The 22,769-nt window shown below is 40.3% G+C and overlaps 1 protein-coding gene across 1 annotated transcript in view; it reads left to right on the top strand.

Moving 5' to 3' along the window:
* LOC140937162 (complement C3-like) overlaps nt 1-22,769 on the top strand; it is a 44,165-nt gene that overhangs the window by 10,288 nt on the left and 11,108 nt on the right. The window contains exons 13-30 of the mRNA XM_073386693.1: nt 264-470; nt 1,650-1,775; nt 3,306-3,383; nt 4,448-4,642; nt 5,176-5,328; nt 5,910-5,984; nt 7,024-7,075; nt 9,077-9,133; nt 9,401-9,541; nt 10,955-11,078; nt 13,096-13,336; nt 16,225-16,458; nt 16,991-17,042; nt 19,440-19,472; nt 19,766-19,855; nt 20,813-21,004; nt 21,402-21,480; nt 21,810-21,972. Of these exons, the coding sequence (XP_073242794.1) occupies nt 264-470; nt 1,650-1,775; nt 3,306-3,383; nt 4,448-4,642; nt 5,176-5,328; nt 5,910-5,984; nt 7,024-7,075; nt 9,077-9,133; nt 9,401-9,541; nt 10,955-11,078; nt 13,096-13,336; nt 16,225-16,458; nt 16,991-17,042; nt 19,440-19,472; nt 19,766-19,855; nt 20,813-21,004; nt 21,402-21,480; nt 21,810-21,972 (2,292 nt within the window). The remainder of the gene's footprint in view (nt 1-263; nt 471-1,649; nt 1,776-3,305; nt 3,384-4,447; nt 4,643-5,175; nt 5,329-5,909; nt 5,985-7,023; nt 7,076-9,076; nt 9,134-9,400; nt 9,542-10,954; nt 11,079-13,095; nt 13,337-16,224; nt 16,459-16,990; nt 17,043-19,439; nt 19,473-19,765; nt 19,856-20,812; nt 21,005-21,401; nt 21,481-21,809; nt 21,973-22,769) is intronic.

Genomic DNA, 22,769 nt, shown 5'->3' with positions numbered 1-22,769 from the left:
TTACACAAACACCAATGGAATACCAAACCATTTCACTTTAAAAATATTAATAAAAAAGAATTACAGATTTCACTAGTTTCGTATACAAATTTGTGGTCCGAAATCATTTTATCATACTAAACACCAAGATTCCGCTTCAGCCTGTCAACCCTTGTAACTGTATAACGAAATCTAAGACAATGCTCCAGAACTGTACTACGGACACCTGGCTCTGTTCTTTTGCTGTGTTTTTTAATTCAGTATCTACTACAATTCAATTTCAGGCTGTAGTTACCCATCCTAACAAAAAGCCAGCCGTTGGTGTACGAGTCCTAATGGCAGCCAACTTTACTCGAGGCAAAGACAAAAGTATGGAAGTGAACCAGAAATTTGATAGAGATGACCCCAATTCAATCGGTCATACGGACTTGAACGGTGAAGTCGATTTTGCCATAAATACCCAGTCGAATTACCACCTCATCATTATTAAGGTACAGAAAAAGATAACACTATTTGTGTGTAAAAAAAGGTTTGGGTATTCGTCGTGGCAGACACAGTTAGACGTTTTTAAGTGAGGCCTTTTTCCTTGTGATTACATTGTAAATCCATTGACGGTACCAAATGTGTTTGTTAACTGTCTTACGATTAGCCAGAAATTTTGGGCAAAACCACAGCCCAAGAATGCCGGCAAAAAGTCTACTACTGGCCGGTTAACGTGTGTACTTCAAAAACTTCTTTGCTTAAGCTCCCCATTATAATGGGGTCTCATATTGCGTGATCATGTAGTCACTTCTATGTAGCTTGCGACTCCAGACTACTTACGACGGTATTCTTCAGGCGAGGTGACGATTGTACACCGTTGTGTCGGTCTGCTGAGCGGTAGGCTGTGAGTTCAAACTCCGTCCAGACCACTTACCAAGTTCTTTAAAAAGACTAGTGAGATCATGGTAGCTGTTTTTTAAACCCTTTCTCAGTTCAGAAGATCGCGTTATTGGGCGGTGACGTTAAACCGGCCTTTGGCCTTGTCTCCTTCATCCTTCCACATCAGCTGGAAGGGGTCGTTATAGAACCTGTGACATTGTTCGAGAAAGGTAGGGGATGTAGGCCCTGGTGTCATGGTCTACATGACTTGTGCCATCCTTGGTTTGAGTGGGCAACTAAGGTGATCGAGATTTAAAAACATGGACTGAAGCGCGCGGCTGCTTAGTGCGCCTTTACATGCTGACGTACGATCCCCGATCTCACAAGTGAGGAAAGTTACCCCGTTATTGATTGATTGATTTTAGAAAAGACGACAGGAGTCGGCTATTGTTAATTCACTGGCCGTCTAGCAGGGGCAATAAGGATCGAAGGAACCAATCACAGCCGATCACTGTGATTCGAAATGCACGACGCAGTCACCCGACCTTATCGAATGAAAAAAGGCTAGCATATAGCAATAAGCAGGCAAAACGTAGCGATCTAAATCACAAGTGACTAAATCGAAAAACTATAGGGTGCCGTTTGTAAATTTATTGTTTAGGTCAAAATCATGCCGTTTTTTCGTTAGTAATAAATAATCGGGAGTTTTGGAAACTTTGTATATAAATCATTTGAAGGAACAAGTATTTACCGAATGATATGTAAACAATTTGCTTTCCCTGTTGTCTTGTTGTTTAACTTGATTATAGGTGAAAACGGACGATGATCGACTTGAAGAGAAATACAATGGAGTTGCCAATAAAGTAGTTAAACCATTTAACACAAATGGCCCTTTTATTATGATCCGCCAGAATGTGAAGAAAGGATCAGTAAAGGTGATGTACAATTCGTTGTTCCAATCGAAATGACCACAAGACATATGCTTGCATCAAAGTTATTGCATGTAAACATCATACTGGATAATAAATCATTTTTTAATTTATATTGCGCAAATATCATCAGAAAAACAGACTTTTCAAATGAGCATTACAACGACTTAAACAGGAAAACTGATATAGAAACTTAACAAGGTTGTTGGTATAAATGGTAAAATATTCCAAACGTTTCTATAGCTGAGTTAGGTTACAACTTGTTCCTAAATATTTAATATATAGATACACTCTTCTATGTCTGGTGTTATTATGGTCAAATTTCGACCCTACTCGTCCTTCTTTCCTCAGAGTCACACGCAGTGAGCGAAAAATTAATATTGTGTAAAATGGTTACAATTTCCGAACTAGAACTCGAATGATCGTTAGTTCAGTTCGAACTTCACCTAGAGCTCGGATTTTTTCTGATCTTTGAGCTTTCTGGTGTTTGATTTTTCTTCCAAATTATACTTTGCACCCTTGATTTTGAATGCTGATTGACAGCCGATTTTGACCAAGTCCCTCACACTTCAAAGATTTTCTTTTACACAAACGATCTCTCATGTGTTTGTGAAGCTCGTTTCATAGGATTAGCTTCAGGTCCGCAACGCCAAACAACGTGTCTCCCAGTTCGCGGGTGTTTCTTGGTGTTGGTTTGCCTGTGTGTTGTGGTGTGAGTATTGTTTAGTATCTTTTCAATCTTTTGTATTACGTCATTTGGTGATTGCACTCGTTCGCAACACCAAGAAAGAATCACAAAAAAACCCAATTCGCCACTTTAGAAACGAGAAGAGAACCCGTCCCGCGATGGTTTCTGGGATTGTTACTGGAGACGTGCCGGTCATCTATTGGCCAATTTTTCTCTGTCCCTAGTAACAGTCCCAGAAGTCTTTGCGAAAGTGATCTCGGTCCAGTTTCCCGTTTTTAAAGTAGCGAATGCTTATAACATAAAACTATCGTTTGAGGTCACGCTCTCCCCGGAGCCTTTTACAAACCTAACCATCATCTCGTTCTCAGCATCCGCGTTACCCTTGTCTAAAGGAAAAGCGGTGTTTAGTGATATGAGCATCCCCACATTTTGGGCATCCCCATTCCCAAAACCCTAGTGATATGGGTATCCCCTTCTTATATTACCTTAGCGATTTGGGTTAAGATTAGGGTCGGCCTTCGTTATTCGCCACTTTAGAAACGAGGATACTGGGCCAGGCTAGCTTTTGCAAAGGCTTCTAGCTGCTTCTGGGTCTGTTACTTAGGACAAGAAGAAAATTGGCCAATAGCTGGCCGGCGCTTCCCATGGCCAGTAACGATCCTAGTAAAAATTGCGTGACAAACACCGGTTTCATTTTCCTTCTAGTTTCTAAAGTGGCAAATTGCGCACCCGCACAAGAGTAAAAGGGCGATTAGCCAATCGGAGGGCGCGCTTTGCTTTCTTTATATTATGACACTTCTAGGGAAGGGAAGAAATGTAACAAGAATTCATCTACCGTTGTTTCCCAGGTTAATGACAAAATGGAGTGCGAACTATTCCACAGTGAGCAAGCTGGAGCAGGCTCTCCCAAAAAACTATCGTTTGCAGTAAGACCAGTCTTGTTCATTAAACAATTTTAAAGTTGAATTTCAGCTCATATGATAGTGGTTTCAGTTCAATTGAATGTAACTAAACCATTAGCACAATTTTTTTTTCGTAACACCTTGCTTGTTCTGCATAACTCTGCATATACTATCTCTTTGGAGAGCTTTATATATGAAAACAATCACACCGCTAAAAGTGTACTTAAAAGTGAATTGGCGCCGTTTCAGAATTCATCGGTATTATGCCGTCTCGTGTAATTTGCAAAAAAAAAATCAAACAGGCGAATCAATTTCCGGTAGTTGAATTCTAATGGATTGTACAGCTCAGAAACAGATAAAGAAAATTTCACGTCGTAATCATGCAGTGAGAGAAAAGTAATGTACCAAAAGTTGTGATGTACGTACAGAGGTGTTGTTTATCTCATGAAATTAAAGCTATTGCCTTTCTGACGCTCTTGATGTCGTCGCCGTCATGTGCTTGTACCTATTCCTCTCGCGACTTCGCCGGTCGTTCCTTCGCGCGCTCACCGAGAAAACCACAGGTCTCAGTTACTCAAAAGTTGGATAGCGCCATCCATCGGATAAATCGCTATCCGATGGATACATATTTGGGAAACCAATTGCGCTATCCACTGGATAGAGATTTATTCAATGGATGGCGCTACCCACCTTTGGAAAAACTGGGGCCATCGTGCGTTGGGTACATCATAAGAATTTGACGAATTTGGCTTTTAAGGCCCTTTTTTAAAGTACTTGCTGCTGCCGTGCTGAACTCAATTGATAGAATAAAATTTGACCTTTATTACCTTGACGGCTTTTGAGAGATGGAAAGGAGTTCATGAAAATGTACGGTACATGTACATTGCCAGAGAACATAAAGTTTTTTGTCTAGTCAGTCAGGCAAAAGAAAAAACTCATCTCGAAAACCAAATTGGGCTGCGCTGGAAGTCAAGTCGAGGAGCGACTAAAGAAGCACCAGCACTTCCTTCGATCCATATCTTCGCTCTTTAGCTAGCTCCACTGACGGTCAAAGAATAACTATTTGTAACCTGTACATTCTTTTCTAGGTGGTATCTCGTGGACGGATTCTCTCTCACGATATGGCCATTGCTTTAAATGGTGGGAAATCTAAAAGCTGGCAGTTTTATGTGACTCCGCAAATGTCTCCATCGGCGCGTCTGATTGGCTATTACATTGACAACAATGGAAACGTTGTAGCTGACAGCATCTTACTCGACGTTGAAGACAGTCTTCCAACCAAGGTATTAACCAATTGCCACGCACTTATAAGGGAAATTAATTTAGCTGTATTTTTGTTTTGGGTTTCTGGGTTTAATAATACAGACACCATGAAAATTGTGTGAATCTGAAGATAACTTTTACGTGAACAATAAGTAAAGGTATAGTTCTTTATATTTAAGGTAAGGTTGATCGGACAGCTATCATCTCTTGTCTTGTCAGGATATAATTGGTAGTTCCTGTAATGTGCAAAAAAACATGTTCATTTGAAAAGCAGTGCGTTCTCATGGAAACATGGTCACCTCCACCTTGGCTAGGAGTCTTATCCCTACCACCACTGTTAAATGACCCATTCTTAACTAAATATAACTTGCATTATAAAAATCGCCGGAGTGAGCACAACTTTATCCGAGACCCCCTACAGCATAATTAAGTTCCTCACTCTCATACCTGACAGTTGATACCCGCTAATGGGGGATGCTTTGAAAAAACGCAATGAATATGAAACCGTAAAAGAGCGGGTAGACAGATTTCATATTCTTGATTCCTTTTTCAGGTTGAATTCCATAAGCCCGGTAAAGACCAAATTTTTCCTGGATCTAAACTTGACCTCCGCATTGATACCACTGCTGGGACACGACTGGGAGTTGTAATTGTAGATGAAAGCGTTTACTTGTTAAGAGATAAAAACAGACTTACTAAAGAGCGGGTAAGTTTTAAAACTTTTGAGCCTTCGCTCATTTACATTTTTACTTTTAGTTTGGAACTAACAGCCTAATCACCCGTTTCCTGCGTTTTCCTGTACCTCTTATGCAACCTCTTTCCCAGGGTTCTCTTCTACGCGTCCTACCTCCGTGGGGCGGGTAGGAGAGAACCCTGGGAACGAGGTTGCCTCTTGTGACCTCATCAATTTCAACGGTCACAGGCAACTTTGAAATGGGGTGCGGGATGGGAGGGTGTTTTGGGTTACCTCGTTCCCAGAAACGACTCTGAGACCGAGCGATTCATTCTGAGAACCCATATATAAAAAGTAAAAAATATATACATCATCCTATTTTTGACAACAAATTTTTAATGGACATTCCACTCCACCTAGTATGTCCTTCAAAATAATTTCGGGATACACGTACGGGGTTTTCGTAGAAACGTTTCTGCGAAATAGAGCCAAGTAATTGCCCAGAAGAACAGAAAAAATAGGGGAACATGCGCTTTTGGATCCATACCCGTGAGTCTCTTTGATATTCAATAACACTCTTCAATAATATTTCACTATTATGTAATATTCTTAAGATATTCAAGGCTGCTGAGGATCTCGACCTTGGCTGCGGTGTGGGAGGAGGGAAGGACAGCAAAGACATTTTCAAGGTTGGTGTTGTCACAGGGTCTGACAGCATTTCAGGCCTAGGATAGGTTTTTATCAACTCGGCCGTAAGTTTTTAGTGAAGAAGATCTCGTTCGGTTTCTTTTGTACTGCCTCTGAATTAGTCCCAGCCGTATCCAAGATACAGTTAGCGATGGTTTTAGAGAATGGCTCGCAGATGAGCAGTCAGACTAACTTTAAGAACTTCTGGAATTCAGTTTTGAAGTTAGCCTACAAAATGTAAGACAGCTAAGAAAGACCGGGGGGGGCGGGTACTCCTGGGAATTCTTGGTAGGGTGTGCCGCCCGGTTCTCCAAATCCTGCTCCTACGTCAGACCAAAAAATGTCATTTTTCACACCCGTTTTCAGACCTGGCCTCTAAAATCCATACCCGTTTTCAGACCTGGCCTCTAAATAAATTATGTCATCATCACTTATATTAGAACAACAACCAAAAAAAAGTTCTAAAAATCCATTTCGAATTCACATATTTATCTTTCTTTCTTTCTCGTTTGGAACTCAAGCGTACCTTAGTCCCATGTATACAGTTTACACACAGAGTTGTCAATAAAGTGCCAATGGAAACAGGTTTTCCTTGTATCCCTATGAAGAAAGTGATGGGAGAGGGGAGAGGGGTGCTCACTGGAGAAAGTGCATGTTTGATATTTTGGCCTTGGTGTGGGCGCTTATTCGGGGGAGGGCTCTCATTAGAGCTTGAGCGCTTATTCGAGGAAATACGGTATCTAATCTGATGTTTGAAGAAAGGGCAAAGCCAAATTGCAAGAAGACGGCGATGAGGGAAATCCGGACGATGTTTCTATCCCTTTTAATTATCTCCCCTCGCTTCGCTTCGGCTCGGGCTAACTATTCTAGGAGGTTACTTTTGACAGACCTATACCTGTTTTTTTTGTATTAACTTTTTGTAAAAACTGTTGTAACACCGTCGCGCTCACGCAGAGAAGGATGTAAATGTATCGTCAATCCGTGGTCGCTGCACCACTAACAACAATTACTGTACTCTGTCTTAATTTTCCCTTCTTTTAGAACGCTGGTGTTGTCTTGATGACTGACAACTTCGTTAGTGGTGCAAGAAGAGGTGAGTTTATAATGATCTTTCCCTAAATAGCCCACCTGTTTCTGAGAGAATTAAAATGGAAGCCATTAGGAAATTGAGCAATTTCAATTTTCAATGGATAAAACCTTGTACCAGAATAATTTCAAGCATATGGCATCTTTTTTTCACACTTTTCGAGGGCTATAAATAGGCTACTTCCGAGTTCCAAAAACCCTCACTTTCAAAATAAGGCTAGGTGCACAACCTTTCTTGTGAAAATGAGTTTTATTTGCATGAGAATGAAAAATGATTTCCATATCAAAGGCTGAGCACCTACCCTCATTTTGAAACAGAGGCCGGGGGAACTCGGAAATGGCCTATTAATAACTCCAAAGAAAAGGTCCTTATGGGGGCCTGAGAAAACATAGTTCAAAAGCTTCAAATTTCACAAAATGAAAAAATGAAATCCTACACATGACGATTTTACCTGTGTTTTCTCAATTTCTGTGAAATTTGAAATATATTTTCTCTGGCTCCAATAAGAAATTGTCTTTGGCGTTATTACAGATAACTTATTATATGTATAGCCCTTGAAAAGTGTGAAAAAGAATGGGATATGATGATTCCGTCATAATAGCTGAGGACTACTATAGACAAATTTCGTTTGCCAGCAGACAGTCAACAGGTGGTAAGCGTAAAAGTGGCTTACTTTGTCTGCTGGAAATTCTCATAATAATCGCTTCTTCTGTTTAAAATTATGTTCGGTCATTTAAGTTTTGTTTTACGTCTCCTTGGACTGCAAAACAGTCCGTATTTTTACGTATTCAAGTACACGCGAGCAGTCAAACAAAAAGTCTGGAGCGTGTGAGACTCTCGCGCTTCGCGCGAGTGAGGCTTTTAGGCTACACTAAACCAATTTTGAGAAAAAAACCCACTGTTTAACTTTGCAGTATAACTTCTCCTCGATACCCGAAAAATGTTTTGGCCTTTCAGACCTTCTTTAATTTCACAAATATGGAAGCGAGCCTGGAACAAGCCCTCATAATATATTTAGGTCACGGAGGCCATATATTGGTGTTCCAGACCAATACTGTGGGATGATAGCTCTTTTCTTATACAAACACTTTGATTTGTTCAAAACAATGTGCATAAATGCTGGCCACGTGAGTAAAAACGCTCTATATAAAAAAAGAAATTCGCCTTCTTTATTTTACATTATTATTCATTCATTCAAAATATATCCCCGATTCTGATTGGCTAAAAGCACACGCATAATTCACCATAACTAGTAACTGATGGCCAAATTTGGAAGAATTTTGTGTTTAACGAGGAAATGACGTCAAAAATGCAGCGTTCTTGAAGGTTAAGGCACCGTTAAGCGAGAAGACCTGGGGACGAGGACGAGTTGTTTTGGTTGTGAAAACAAAAAATGGCGGACATTTCACTCGCTTCAAAAGTAAGAACTAGGCGAAATTATAGCTAAAAACATGGCAAGAACAGCAAGAACACAACTCGAAGGGCGACATCTGCTATTTGGAGAATATTTGCGGAGCTAAAAAAACCCTAAACATGCACTATCAAAGGTGAACTTAACATCGATGGAGGTAAGCATGTTTTAGCTTTGTTTTTAAACTAGGAATTATATTGAATGAATAATAAAACAATTATTGAATTCGGCTTTCGTATCATATGAAGAATTATGGAGACCTCGGAGGGTGTTATCCGCCTCGGCCTACGGCCTCGACGGATAAAACCCTCCTCGATTTCCATAATTCTTCATAAGATAATCAGCCTCATTCATTAATTGTTAAGTATCACATTGTTCGGAATCACTATTTTGTTCACGGCCATTACTGTAAGACAAAGACGGTGTTTTTTGAAACCTTGTCTATAAATTTTAGCTGTCGAAGTAGCTCGCAGAAACCTTATCAGGTGAAAGATTATTGGTCAAAAACTTTGAAGACATTTAACAGATTTGCTAATCCTTTCCTTTTTTTTCGTGTAGTACTGTAAGCCTATATTTTCTTTCAACTTTGTTTTCAGACTATGGATGTAGTGACGACGAGTCCAGAAAAAAAAGAAGTGTTGAGGATGACTCGGGTACGAAAATGCCATGTTCCTTATGTATTTACAAATCAGAAGAAGATCTATTTTATTTCAAGCAAACGTCAAATACCCAAATAAACCCCTCAATACGACCGGGAATAAAGCTAAGAAACAAAGAGGGAAAGACTGTTTCGCCGTCTTGCCCCCAATTGCTGGAAATAGTTGACCTATTTCATTCTAAAATTTACATTTCATGCCCAGTGTGAGGGAAATTTTTAATACGTCGCTCTCATTTAACTTGTTGTGTTGTTAATTCAACAGAGGAAAAAATATGCTGCGATATGGCTAGGGACACGGAAAATGTGACGTGCGTTAGACTAGCTTTTGACAGCAACAAAGATTTAAGCTATCGATGCAAAAACGCCTTTTGGAATTGCTGTATTAAACTGCATGGCGAGGAAGGTAACTCATTCTAGGATCAGCTGACGTCATTCAATAGGTCGCCATCTTGAATTCTACTGAAATTCCAATTTGATTTATTGTATTCAGTAGTGAAAACGTAAACAATAGGGTCACCAATAGGTTTTTCGGGATCCTCAGTATACCTTAATTGAAGACTCCCCGTCCATGTCGATTTACAAAACTTAAACTTAAACTAACAGTTATAGGGTTTTCCTTGGAGTGCTTACCGTATTTATTCGAATAAGCGCCCAACCTCAAATTAGCGCCCAGCCTCGAATAAGCGCCCACCCCCTCCTCCTCCCAATCAAACTCAAATAAGCGCTCACCCCCACCCCACCCACTTGAGTGAATAAATTCTAATAAGAGACTTCCCCGAGGACGGAGTTTTCTTCAGAGTATTTTACAGAAACCTTGCTTTGTTACTTCTTCACGTTTTGTTATTAGCACTTATTGTTTTGTTGCAAAATAAACATACTTCACTTGCTGAAAATGGTGAAAATTTAATAAGCGCCCAGCCTCGAATAAGCGCCCACTCTCAATGTCCAAAAATTTAATAAGCGCCCAGGGCGGTTAATCGAATAAATACGGTATCATCCTTTTTGTAAACTGGAGTCCAGACTCCACGCTTCCAATCTCTTGGCCAGACACAGTTACGTATACATGAATTGAAAAGAGTAGTAACTGGTTTGGCCAATTCATCGGCTGCAATTTTCAACACTTTGGCCGGGATATTGTCTTAGCCAGTGGCCTTGTTAGTGTTCAGAGATTCTAAAGCAGCTAGGACTTGACTTTGCGTGATAGCACAGAATAGAATAATAGCATAGCACCCATAGCACAGAAGAGAATAAAGGGGCCCGTTTTACAGTCGAACCTCCTTTAACGCATGTGATAGATTTGTTTCAAAACAATAGGAAACGGGCTTCGAAACCGATACACTCGCCAAAACAATCATAAGGGTTCCACAAAGCCCGGGGGGGGGGGGGGGGGGCACAAAGTAACAGGCTTCTAAACCGATACACATGCCAAACATTCGGACTTCTGAGACAAAATTACAATTCTCCCAACGGTGCACTGTCATCAAAGATCTGTTCTCAATCGAAAAACTACTCTGTTCAGAATGTCACATGATCATGTGCTCCAAACGTGATCACCTACATGTAAGACCAAAAATGTCACGCGTGACGACGTGTGACAACGGACACCTCCCGTAAGCGGACCCGTACCCTTAATTCCGAGGGAGGCTCGACTGTAATAGCACAAAAAATTACAAAGGCGCTGGACAATACCCAGTCACACTACGAGAAAACCTAGTCACAGTAGTTTTAATTTGCAACATCATGACACATCATTTTTCATTATCAAATGAAAAAATGCATTTAGATTCTTAGTCGTTCTTGTATCCTTGCTCATTAGACGCAGCTCTTCTTGGTCGAAGTGCTGGATTTGAGTTTAATAGGGAGTTGGAGGATTCTATAAGCCAGAGTCAAGTGAGAAAATATTTCCCAGAAGCCTGGTTCTATGAAGAATTTGATGTAGGGTAAGATCTGTGAAATATCAAACCATTTAAGTCTATTTGCATATTCATCAGTTTTAAGTAGGCATTTTAGCGTGATCACATCTGCAGTCGTTACCCTCTAAACAAAAGCACTTCCTGTTTTGGGGACTTCAACAACTGCATAGTTACCTCCAACGTGAGCTGTATATAAATAAGCTTGGTTTAAAGTACGTTATGTAAAATGTGTGATTAAACAAAGTTGTCTACCTTCATGTTTTAGTCTTGTTTTTTGAATGAATAAAATTTTAAAAAATATCATTTTATTTAAAACGCAAATTTTTTTCCAAAACGTTCGTTTTCGCTGTAGCTGGTCTACATCTGCACTCATAATTTTAGGCCTAGTTTTTTCTTAGTAATGCTTGATTTTCCTTTTCCAACTTTTCAATTATTCACAATTGTAAATAGTTTTCTATCGTGGACATATATTTAGTTTTTAATTTGTAAACAATACGATATAATTTAAAATTGTAAATAATGCTTATTGTTCTGATACTTAAATAAAGATTGGTTATGTGACCTTTCAGTTAACAGGGTAAAGATTATTAGGTTACAGGCACCTGTCGGACTTGAATAAAATAGTATTCAGTTTGTAATTTAAATTTTATCATTAGTAACCCTTTCATTCAGTTTTTATCCTGCAATGTTGTTAAAAAAAGAACATATTATAAAATAATATTATTATTATAATGATAATAAATTAATATTATTGTCATATAGCTGGAAATTTCTTCTCAACACGACCGCTCGCGGTCTCATTGGTTACTTCGAGGTCACATGACATCTGACAATGAAAGTGTTTCCCGCCAAAATCTCTGAGTGGGCAACATTGCAAAAAATCTATGACGTCAGAGGGTAACAGTGTAATGTTACCCGCGAAATTTGACAGATGACCGCCGTTTCTGGGAGGTTTAATGAATTTCTAGCTTCAAAATTTCCAGCTATATAACAAATCACTTAAAGACTGGTCCCTCGGGAAACAATAAATTTTGAATCTCAATGGAAACATTGAAATTCGAGGGAAACAAAATTAACTGTTTCCCTCGTGACCAGTCAGTAAGTGTTTATTATCATCATTATTATCATTACTTTTATTATTATCATTATTATTATTATTATTATTATTAATATCATTATTATTATTATTATTATTATCATTATTATTATGCACCTATCAATGTAAACCCCGTGGGGGGGGGGAGTGCGGGCAAGGGGTGGGGATTTGACAGATTTTAAAATTTTTCGATCAAATTCCCCAGGGTGGGAAACGAAAGTTCAATCAAAAGTGTCAAAAAAGCCCCTACCCCAGGGGAAAAAATCTAAACAAACAATGCTATAATACTATATAAAACGAATAAAAGAACATTTCAAACACGTCGTTACTACTTTTATTTACGGTTAACGGAAGCTCCATTAAATTACTCGCCGTAATTAAGTATTTTCTCTCTCCATTAGCATATCTTATCTTGAACAACAAAATCACTCCAGGAAGATTGACCGTGCTATATAATATTAATAAAACGTAAAATGCTTTATAACATCTGCTCAACATCCGGAACAGGTCGGATCAGTGACCCATAAAAAATCCTCTGACTTTCATGGTGGAATTCGATTTCAATCGAGTTTTACAATCAGATGGGAACTTGAAGATAAAATAGACATTATCTGTTTAGATGACAGTTTAAAGTATCGGATTATGGCGATAAAGACAAATGAAAACTTCATACCTTTCTCCAACAACGTGACTTTCAGGAAGCCTCGAGGGACGGACTTGGTAACTGCTTCTGAATTGATACCAGGCTTCTGTCGGTCAAAGTCAAATGTCCCGACCCCGGGGTCGCTTCACACGATCAAAAGCCCGACAGCGGGGATAGTCCCAGGCATCAAATCCCCTCCCCTTGCCCGCACTCCCCCCCCCCCCCCCCCCACGGGATTTACATTGATAGGTGCATTAGTAGTAGTATTATTACATCGCTCGTTTCCTTTGGCTTTTTCTTTATAGATCCAGTGGAGTGTTCTCCCAAACTATAACTTTGCCCGGTACCATAACCACGTGGGTAATGCAGGCCGTGGCTATCAACAACCAGACTGGACTTGGACTAGCGACGCCGCTTCGAATTGTGTCAGAGAAGAATTTTTTTGTCACTTTGAAGATGCCATATTCAGTAAAGAGAGGTGAACAGGTTTCTCTTGTGGCAACAGTCTTCAATTACGCCGAAAGTGGGATTGACCAATTACTACAGGTGAGATTACAATAAAATCATATCTAGAGCAATTCTGTTCACACACAATATTTTCTCCTTAGTCCAGAAGCGTTGTAAAATGCTGAGTCATCATTACCATCTTCTACTAAGGCCAAACTCAAGCTCCGAACTTTTATAAAAATAGTTTTTAAAGGAGGCAAAGACTATGGACTGTTGATTCAGCATTAAGACTGTACATAGTCCGAACCCTGCCATGTGCCACATGTGCCATGTGCGCCAGAAAGACTGTACATGTCCTAGTCCTCTTTTTTTGGCGTAAACAAATAGACCTTTGTCCCGCAGCGGCCATTTTGTCTCTGGAGATTTAAAAGCTGTGTCTATGCATGGCTAGCCTCGTAGAGAGAATGAGGCTAGGCGTGCACTTAACACAGCTTTTTAAATCTCCTGAGACAAAATGGCCGCCGTGTGACAAAGGTCTATACCATCTTGAAAGCTTGCTGTTGAAATTTAGGATAAGTGGTTTGCATTTTATCGGATCCCTTCCATAATTTAATTTAGTGGAATTTCTCCGGTTGTTCAAACGTTGCATAGCGCTTTAATATCCCCCGGATAAATCAATACTCAGTGGATAAGTATTAAGGAAATCAATTGCTTTATCCACTATCTGCCTTTTGAACAACTGGGGCCAGATAAAAAAATCGCTGCTACAGCTACTTTATTTGAAGTTTTGTTGTTCTGTTCATGAGAAAAGCCCCGTGCAAACGGATGCAACTTTGTTGGCCAACAACTCCTGTCATTGTTGGATGCTACATGTTACCTTCGTTTGCACATCCTGTTGCATCTTGTTGGAAGATATTGCGCATTTAATTTTAAACCGGTCAAACTTTTGAAGCCAACAACTTCCATTTGTCGCCGAAGCGTCGCGCAACAATGTTGAATCCCTGTGCACAGCTCTTCCAACATTGTTGAGGCCACGCACGCGCATAACACATGCTTTACAAAGTCTTATGGGTTGTATCCTTCCCACGATGCACTACAGGTCCGAATATTGTTGGAGTTGTTGCATCCGTTTGCACACAGCTGCCACCACGAACGTAACAACTCGCACCATTGTTGGCCCAACAATTATGGGAGTTATTCCGTCTGTTTGCACTTCCGCCCGGGCTTTTTTTTCGCTTCCTGCGAGAGGAGGTGGGTTGGGGGGGGACTCCAAAGGCTCCCAGCCAAAAGCCTTCCTGGTCTGAATAGGGTTAACCTGCACCCCCAACTTACAACCCGCACCAGCTACATTTAACTTGAGAAGTTTGGAGAGCACTCAAGAAGCTAGAGTTGCGAGCTACGCCTCGAACAATGCAACTCTTAAGGCTGATTTAGACGGTCGGCGATTTTTGCTTACGACTTTCGTGAGCGACTAGCATACGTCATAATTTTCGACCATCCACACGCGCACAATTTTCACTTACGACTTCTACACGTGTCGTACGGATGTCGTGGGTCTAATTTACACGACACAATCTGACGTGAAGGCATGACGTGTGCTGGTTGCGTATGACAGTCGTAAGTAAAAATCGTACCGTCTAAATCGGTCTTTACGCTTCTCTCGTGCTCTTCAAACTTCCCATGCGCACTGATCCATAACCCGATAAACGCACGCTAAGCATGAACAAATTCTTAAATTTTTTTCGCGTTTTTCAGGTGAACAAAGGGAAGCGCATGTCTTGCACTCCGCGTTCGCCTTGCGCTTGCCTTCCCTCACCTGAAAAAAGCGGGCCATTTCAGACCCGGTGCTCGGTGCATTTCTGTTTTGTTCCATTTCAGACCTACAATTGAGAACAATTACGGTATGTCGTTGTGGAACTCGACTTTTTTTCTAAGAAAAAAGCCCCCAGCGAGACAGAAATTATTCTTTTCGGCAGTAAAACTTAAAGGAATTATGATTATGCGCAGATGAAAATTTCTTTCCCTGGATTGATATTTGCGCAATACAAATCAATAAAATTATTAATTATTATTATTATTTGATTTTGGACTGTGTTTGCATGTGTATAGAAGTGGATCACGTGATTAAGATGTGCACCAACATGGCGGGTATTAATTCCGTGACGTCGATCACGTGAAAACGATCTATTGATGAAAAGTGTCCAAATTTCTTCTTGAGGCTTTATTTTCGAACTCGAGGAGCGTTGATTAGCAAATTTCGGGTTGAAAACTTGGGCCATTTTGAGACTCCAACAACGAAAACTGTTGTTCTTACTTTTTGCGAGAACAAGTTATATCAGATTACTTATCTACCTAAAAACTATTTATGGACAGAAAAATGAAGGAAATCGATTTTTCAACTCTTGCCACTCGATGCTCCATATTTCCTGACCGTCGCTCTTAAAACTTCACTGCAGATAACTTAAATTACACCAGTGCTACCTTTTTTAGTTCATCGATCGGTACGGGGGTTTGTTCCAGGCCGGACGCCGGACGCAGCGTCCGGTTGTTTCACATGTAACGTCCGGTAGTTCACACACGATAAAATTATTTTTTGATGTGAAAATCGTTTCCTTTGTAACCATCTGTAACTTGCACTATTTCAGATTAAAACTCGTTTTGGAATCTACTAAAAAACGAACAACTGCAAACCGATAATATCATAATTTCTAAAATAATAAAATACTTCATCTTTTATAAGCATATTTTAATGTCTTAAAATACTTCCCGGTTAACCAATTCCTGTCCAGGGAACGCAGAAATTGCATTTTAAAGAGTCCAATTTAAAGATTTCCCGGAGAGGATGCCCAAAGAACCCCTAGAAGTACAAGCCTCCGGCACGGTGCAAGTCCGCCAGCTGAACATCTGCATCTAGTACTTCCAAATGCTACAAGACCTTGTTTGAATTTCAAAGCAAATAGTTGTTTCGTTTCTATTTGATTTGTCAGGTGAAACTGTATCTCAAAGGTGACAAAGATTTCTGTTCTATTGCTTCTGACAACAAATACGCATTTATTGGAATTATTAATGTACCCGCCAATGACGCCGGTTCAGTCACAGTTCCCATCATTCCCAAGATAGTCGGAGAAGTAAATGTTGAAGTGATGGCTATAGGTACAATCCCTGGGTTAGTAGGTGCAACAGGAGGTATGGATGCCGTGCGAAAACCCCTTCTTGTTGTGGTGAGTCTATTGGTTTGTTTGTTTTTAGGTTTTTAGCCGAAATGCTCTTACCCCATTCCACGGGGGGATCCAAGAGTTTTGTTCAGGCGGAGAGGGGGGCAACAACTTGTGCACGAAGTTGAATCTAATAATATACGGCCCTTACACGCCGTTACACATAAGGCCCTACAGCGTAGACCGGCACCAGTGCTGTTGTGATAAGCGCAGTACATGTGACATTCTATTCATAAAGGACCCAGGCCAGCAAAATCATTCTTCTTGTCTAGATTATGTAATAGAATTTAGATCAGCTAAATTTGGCAACGTGCATCCCAACTTTGTTTTTAAGCTAGGGGATAAAGGCTGTATGCAAATCTTCAAAGCAATTAAGAAATTACTTGAAATAATCCTCCGGTCTGATGGACATACGTATGTTGATCAGAGAGGCCCGGCGAAATTAACGGGGGAAAACATTCTTGGAAAACAACAACAAAAACATCGTGTTTGTCAAACAGGCATTTATTTTTGGTTTTTAAATACAATTTAATTTCAGCCAGAAGGAAAGGAACACCGAAAGTCACAAAATTTGGTGCTGGATCCAAGTGGTAATATTATTGTATTAATATCATAGGTGACGAATTATTCCTTAATTTTGGCGCGAAATTTCAGCGTTAATTTGTAATTTCACATGTGAAATTACTAAATTGCCATGGCAACCTGCCGTACGTCTCCGTTTCAAGATGGCGACGAAGTTTTAAAATGTCGTAAATGAAGATGTCAGGGCATAAAATGACGCTTTAGAAAACCTGAACACACGAAAGAGCACCTCAAGAAGGATTCTTAGAGGTATGTTGTCGAAAAATTCTGAAAACTTAAGCCAAATTTCTGCTCTAAACGTTTGAGAGAGTGGAGTTCACGATCGATCGATACGATCCAGGGTAAACAAGTCAAAAATCCTCGATTGCTAAGGTAATTCGTCACCCATGATATTAATAGGTAATCAAATGGTATACTCGTGAAATTAGGGAATAATTTCACTTACGTTTTGTCCAAATCCTAATAATTTCCCTCGTCACCATTTGATTACACATACTAATGTAACGTAAATAATTCGCCCTTGAACCTGAATCGCCACTAACCGTTCATGCGGATCCACTTCCCTTGTATCGCTTGTGACTTCATCAGTTTTCATAGTCAAGGATAATATGTATTTAACTTGTACTGGGGGAATAGATCTTTTAATACCAGAATGAGCACAATTCACTCGAGGAGGCGGAGAAAAAGGCAAAAAAAACCGTATAAAGCAGACCCAAGAATTCCGTTAAAAATCTTAACTTTTCCCACCGAAATGAAGCCTTGTAAATGCCCACCAAAAGACAAAAAAGGGGGAAGAAAAGCGAAAGAAGAGAGGAGGAGGGAAAGCGAAAATCTCCAAATTCTGATTTCTACTTATGCCCGAAGCTGATATATCTGGAAATGATGACCTCGTAATACACGGCCTGTAAACGGCCCAGTGTGGCTACTAGGTTTTAGCTTTTAATAGCTAGCGCAGCCAGACAGTAACCAGAAATAAATTGACATTTAAACTGCAAAGGAGCGCAAACGAGTATGCCACAAAACGTAGGATCTATAAAAGACCTGACCAGCAAAAATATACACTGAGTAGACACACTGAATTCTGCAAAGCTGATCGTACTACGTGAAAATGAACTTTGCAAGACATCAACACAACACCGAAAGAACCCAAAACATAGCGGGTCGTAGCCGTAGTCAGCTGTTTCGGCATTTTTGTGGCTCGTCAGTACGGCGCAACGAACAGAGAGGCTCTACTGTAAAATTCCCGCACAGCCTGTTTTAGAGTCCTGCAAGAGCCATAATGGTCCTATTATGATCTCTTGAACCCTGACATTGAACTCAAACACTCACAGAATCACGGCATATCACGTGTCCTCGAGAGGGCAAGAGTCCAAGTGTCACGTTGATGTCTCACAAAGAGAATATAAGAAAGACAAAACCAACCTTAGGAACATGCAAAAATTAACAGCATATCGGATCTATAAAAAAGAAATAGGTCCCAAGAAACACGGCTTGACTAGCTTCAAAACGCGTTTTTCGGCAAACTTTCAGTTGCGAATATGTTAACATGCATACACTGCGAAAGGAGATAGCATTTCCTCCTCCTGCTCTCTAAGCTACCACTGCTTTTTTGTCTCGACGTCTTTCCAGCCGGCCATACGGACATATGGCTGTAGTAGTACGCGCGCTATAATTGGCTGGGCATTGCTAGCTGGGTGTCCAAGGTATATGCAATCTGTGTTGACATCCAGTGGACATCTATGTTATGATCAGCTGTCAAAAAGGGCATCTACTGACCAGTGTCACATGACTGTATCGCGGGCTTAAGTGTACAACTCACTGAGGAGAATTTTTTTTAAAAGTTATCCACTGACCGGTTATTGGTTTTAATTGATCGCAGGCTCAAAATTTCTTGTTAAAAAAAAAACTGTTTCTTTGTGCTTTCGATCGCATCGCCATGTTTGTTTCGGTTCAGTGAACATTGTCTCGAACAACCTCTTGCGCGCGGATGCGGTGTTTTCCATTTTAATAATAGCGCTATAAAGGCCATAAAATAAATAACTTCCGTTCGGTCATTACAGGGGAATATAATATTCAGTTACCCAAGCTAAGCCATGAGCAGCACGCATTGTACCGCCCAGAAAGAGAACTGGTTTTCTACCTTTTTGGGCCTGTAATATCCGCTAAGCCATCTCTCTCCCGCACCCCCCCCCCCCCCCCCCCCCGCCACAAGCTCTGTTCTAGCCACTGCTGCATGATGTCGTTCTTCCAATAACTATTTTTTCAACCTACGTACGGCTTCGCCCCAAGGATTAAAACTCCACACTGATGGGAGGCGCGTATTCTCACCAGTATGTAGCCCTTACTCCCCAGGAGAGACTGGAAAATGGAAATGAACTATTTTTAAAATTGCTTCTTTATTTTAGGAAATCTTAACGATGGGGCCAAAAATGGAAAAGGTATGTATCACCGTTCCACAAGTATAAGAGTTACTAAGCCAAATCTGTTAGCTCTTTTCCACCAAAAGATTTGAAACTGCTATTTGTCCTAGGTACCTAGCTTCACCTTTGCACCAATTGATTTTTTGTTTTTCTTGCAGTCAACAATTATTTCTCCTTCATAGAAATTAACAGCCTAATTGAGAACTTACTTAGCCTAAACTATCAATAGCTACCCCAAAATACAAGAACTTTCTTTTTCCAGACTTACGGGTTCTTATTCGTGGGTTTTTACTGTATTATTTGTTTTTAAGATTCATTCCAGTCTGATGAAATTGAACTGAAGGTTCCCGATCTTAAGAAAGCCATTCCAAACTCACTAGAAGCCAAGCTCTACGTGTCAGGTGAGAAGCTATTTTGCATGTAAAAAAATCGATCAGATATCTGCAAGTTCTGTAGGGCAGAAGATCATACAAGTAACGTGGTGCAGGTTGTGCAGAAAGGGCATAGCAAGTGACTTACATCTTATCCGGGTGCGGTGCGTTAGCACAGAAATGACTCAGTATTAAAGGTACTGTACGCTACATGATTCGGGACTCAAAGACGAGGTACCACCTTGGTACAATCTGGTCTTCGGATGTCAGGCATACCGGAATGTGACAGTCTTTGCAGAACATTAAGAAGTGAGATCCGGCAGAATTGATGCTCCAATCGTCAAAAGCAAGAGCAATTAATTAATCACACTTGAAATGAGCTCTCCACGAGGATGTGAACTCGGGACTAAGAAACGAATCCAACTAGCGGTCAGAGCGTGACGAGAATAGGGGCTTTTAGATCCAACAACGCGGACAGCAACGAGAACTTCGAAAAAACAATATCAAAACAACAACTTCGCACATGCATCACACATCTTTCCGGTTCTGCACGACTATTAGCTACGACGTGAAAATGCCTAATTTCGCGTTTTATGGAGGATGTAAACAAGCAACGACGAAATTTTATTTCTGTTTCTGAGCTTGGCCATAGTCACTTGAAATTCAGCTTCAGCAGGGTTCGCCTACCATGACAAAGTGGGTGGGTAGGAATAATCGCTAGAAAGACTGAAAAAACGCAAATTCACTTTTTACGCGACGTTCTTATTGCCTTCACGTCGTTAATTTGATCTTAAAGTCCCCAATAACCCGTGACCGCCGGATTGAGAGTGCCACTTGTTGACCACTAGGCCACACTGTCTTAAGTGCCAACCGACTTTTGCGAGGGTTGCGAGATACGTATATCTAATATAATGATAACATTGGCAATGACAATAACAAAAACAACTAGCCATGTTCCCAGAAATGCTAAAACGTATTCCTTTGCAGGAAATCTTGTTGGTCCTGTTGTCAACACTACCATTGAGGGTGGACTTGAGAGGTTTATCCGTCAACCAACTGGGTGCGGGGAACAGAATATGATTTATCTCGCCCCAAATGTCTACGTCTTAGAATATCTCATGAACACCAAGCAGGTGACTGGAGCAAACGAAGAAAATGCCTACCGCTTCATTCAATCAGGTAAACTCTTAAACTTCATTTAAATAAATATTATCAGAAGCATATAATATGCTATAAATTGCAGATTTTAGCATCATTCAGAATGTTTTCACCGATATCACTCAGGAATACCTTATGAATGAAGATGATTAAAATTTAGAAGTAAAGAATACAGACGAATAAAAAAAGAAAAAAAGAAAAGAAAAGAGAAAGAACACATTCGATGACAACGTTTTCATCACAGTTCCAATCACAATTAGCTTCTTCCTAGCTGTCTGTTTGTTAGAATGGTGTCTTTAAGGTGTAAATAAAACTATAGCCATGGCTAGGTTGGTCTCTTCCCCGACTACTTCACATAGCCTCGATCTAGTGCCTATTTTTAGACTACACGCTCTTAAACCGAATTCATCCTTAACAGGCTACCAAAGGGAACTGAATTATCGTAGGGATGACAAGTCGTTTAGTGCTTTTGGAAATGACCGCCCTGGAAGTACATGGTATGTGAACGCTCATTATTCGTATTTAAATGTTTTAGAGCTCCAGAGTTCGGACTTCCTTTGAAATTTTGGTCTAAGAAAGTCCTGTTTTTCACATGTCTTGAAAACGTTAGTTCAGAGGGCTGTGAGGCCTTTTTGATCTTAGGGGATTTTTTATGGCTTTATACAGTGAAATGCATGTCTAGGGCCGATGTCTGTCAAGTGAGCTGAACCAGAGCCGAGTTTGCTAGCTCGATGCTGTCACAACTTGAATAGTCCAAAATATTATTATTATTATTATTATTATTATTATTATTACTCAAAATGTGAAATTCTTTTCGTATCTGAAGGTTGACAGCATTTGTAATGAGGGTATTTTGCAAGATTCAAGAATTTCCTGGGATAGATATTGATGAAAAGCTTCTGTGTGACTCGGTGAACTGGCTTATTCAGAACCAGCGAGCGGATGGCGCCCTGCCCGAGATCAACATGGTGATTCATAGAGAGATGGTGGTAAGATATGTGCGACCCTATTTTAGGAACCCAGTAATAGTCAATCCGGTCGTGAAAATGCGACCCCATCCAGCGGCACATACCCATAAGCCTACTAGAGGAAGTACCCCCCCGCCCCCTCCACCCCCGGGCTCATATAACAAATCTCCAAGAACCGATTATCTGTGGACGTGATAAATCTTATCGGAAGAAAGTAAACGGCGAACCAGATGTTTTTCATAGTACGCCTATGTAATTTGAGGCAAGACACCCAAGGAGCCATAGGAAACGCAAGAATAGACCTTATTCACGATACCCACCATCTTTGCACGTGCTTTAGGATTGATGGGATAAAAGCAATGTCACGTGGTATTTCAGGAGGCAAACAAAAGATAAAATTTGCAAATTTGAGAAATCGCGGTCGACTTTGTTCATTCTCTCAAAACGAAACGACGATTTTTATATTAAAATAGTCATAAAAAATCTACGATTATTTTTTGTTTCGACAAAATTGACGTCATTATCGCTTGCTCTGAGGACATCTACGGTTGCTTCTATATCCAAAAAAGGAAAAAATGTTCACTTCCACCCGCCCATAACTTGCTATCATCGTCTTTAATATAAAAAGTTGTTCATTTTCTATTGTCAAGAATAAACAAACTCAACCGCGATTTCTTGTATTGGAAAAATTTATCACTTGTTTGCCCCCTGAGAAGCCACGTGTGACATCGCTTTTACCCCATCAGTCCTTAAGCACGTGCAAAGATGTCGGGCATCGTCAATTAGGTCTATTTATAGTGTGCTTCTCGCCTCGGGGC

Source organism: Porites lutea, chromosome 5 (genome assembly GCF_958299795.1).
Source record: "Porites lutea chromosome 5, jaPorLute2.1, whole genome shotgun sequence".
NCBI classification, from domain to species: Eukaryota; Metazoa; Cnidaria; class Anthozoa; order Scleractinia; family Poritidae; genus Porites; species Porites lutea.
Note: the sequence above shows the minus strand (reverse complement) of the source record. Positions and strands in the feature narration are given on the sequence as shown.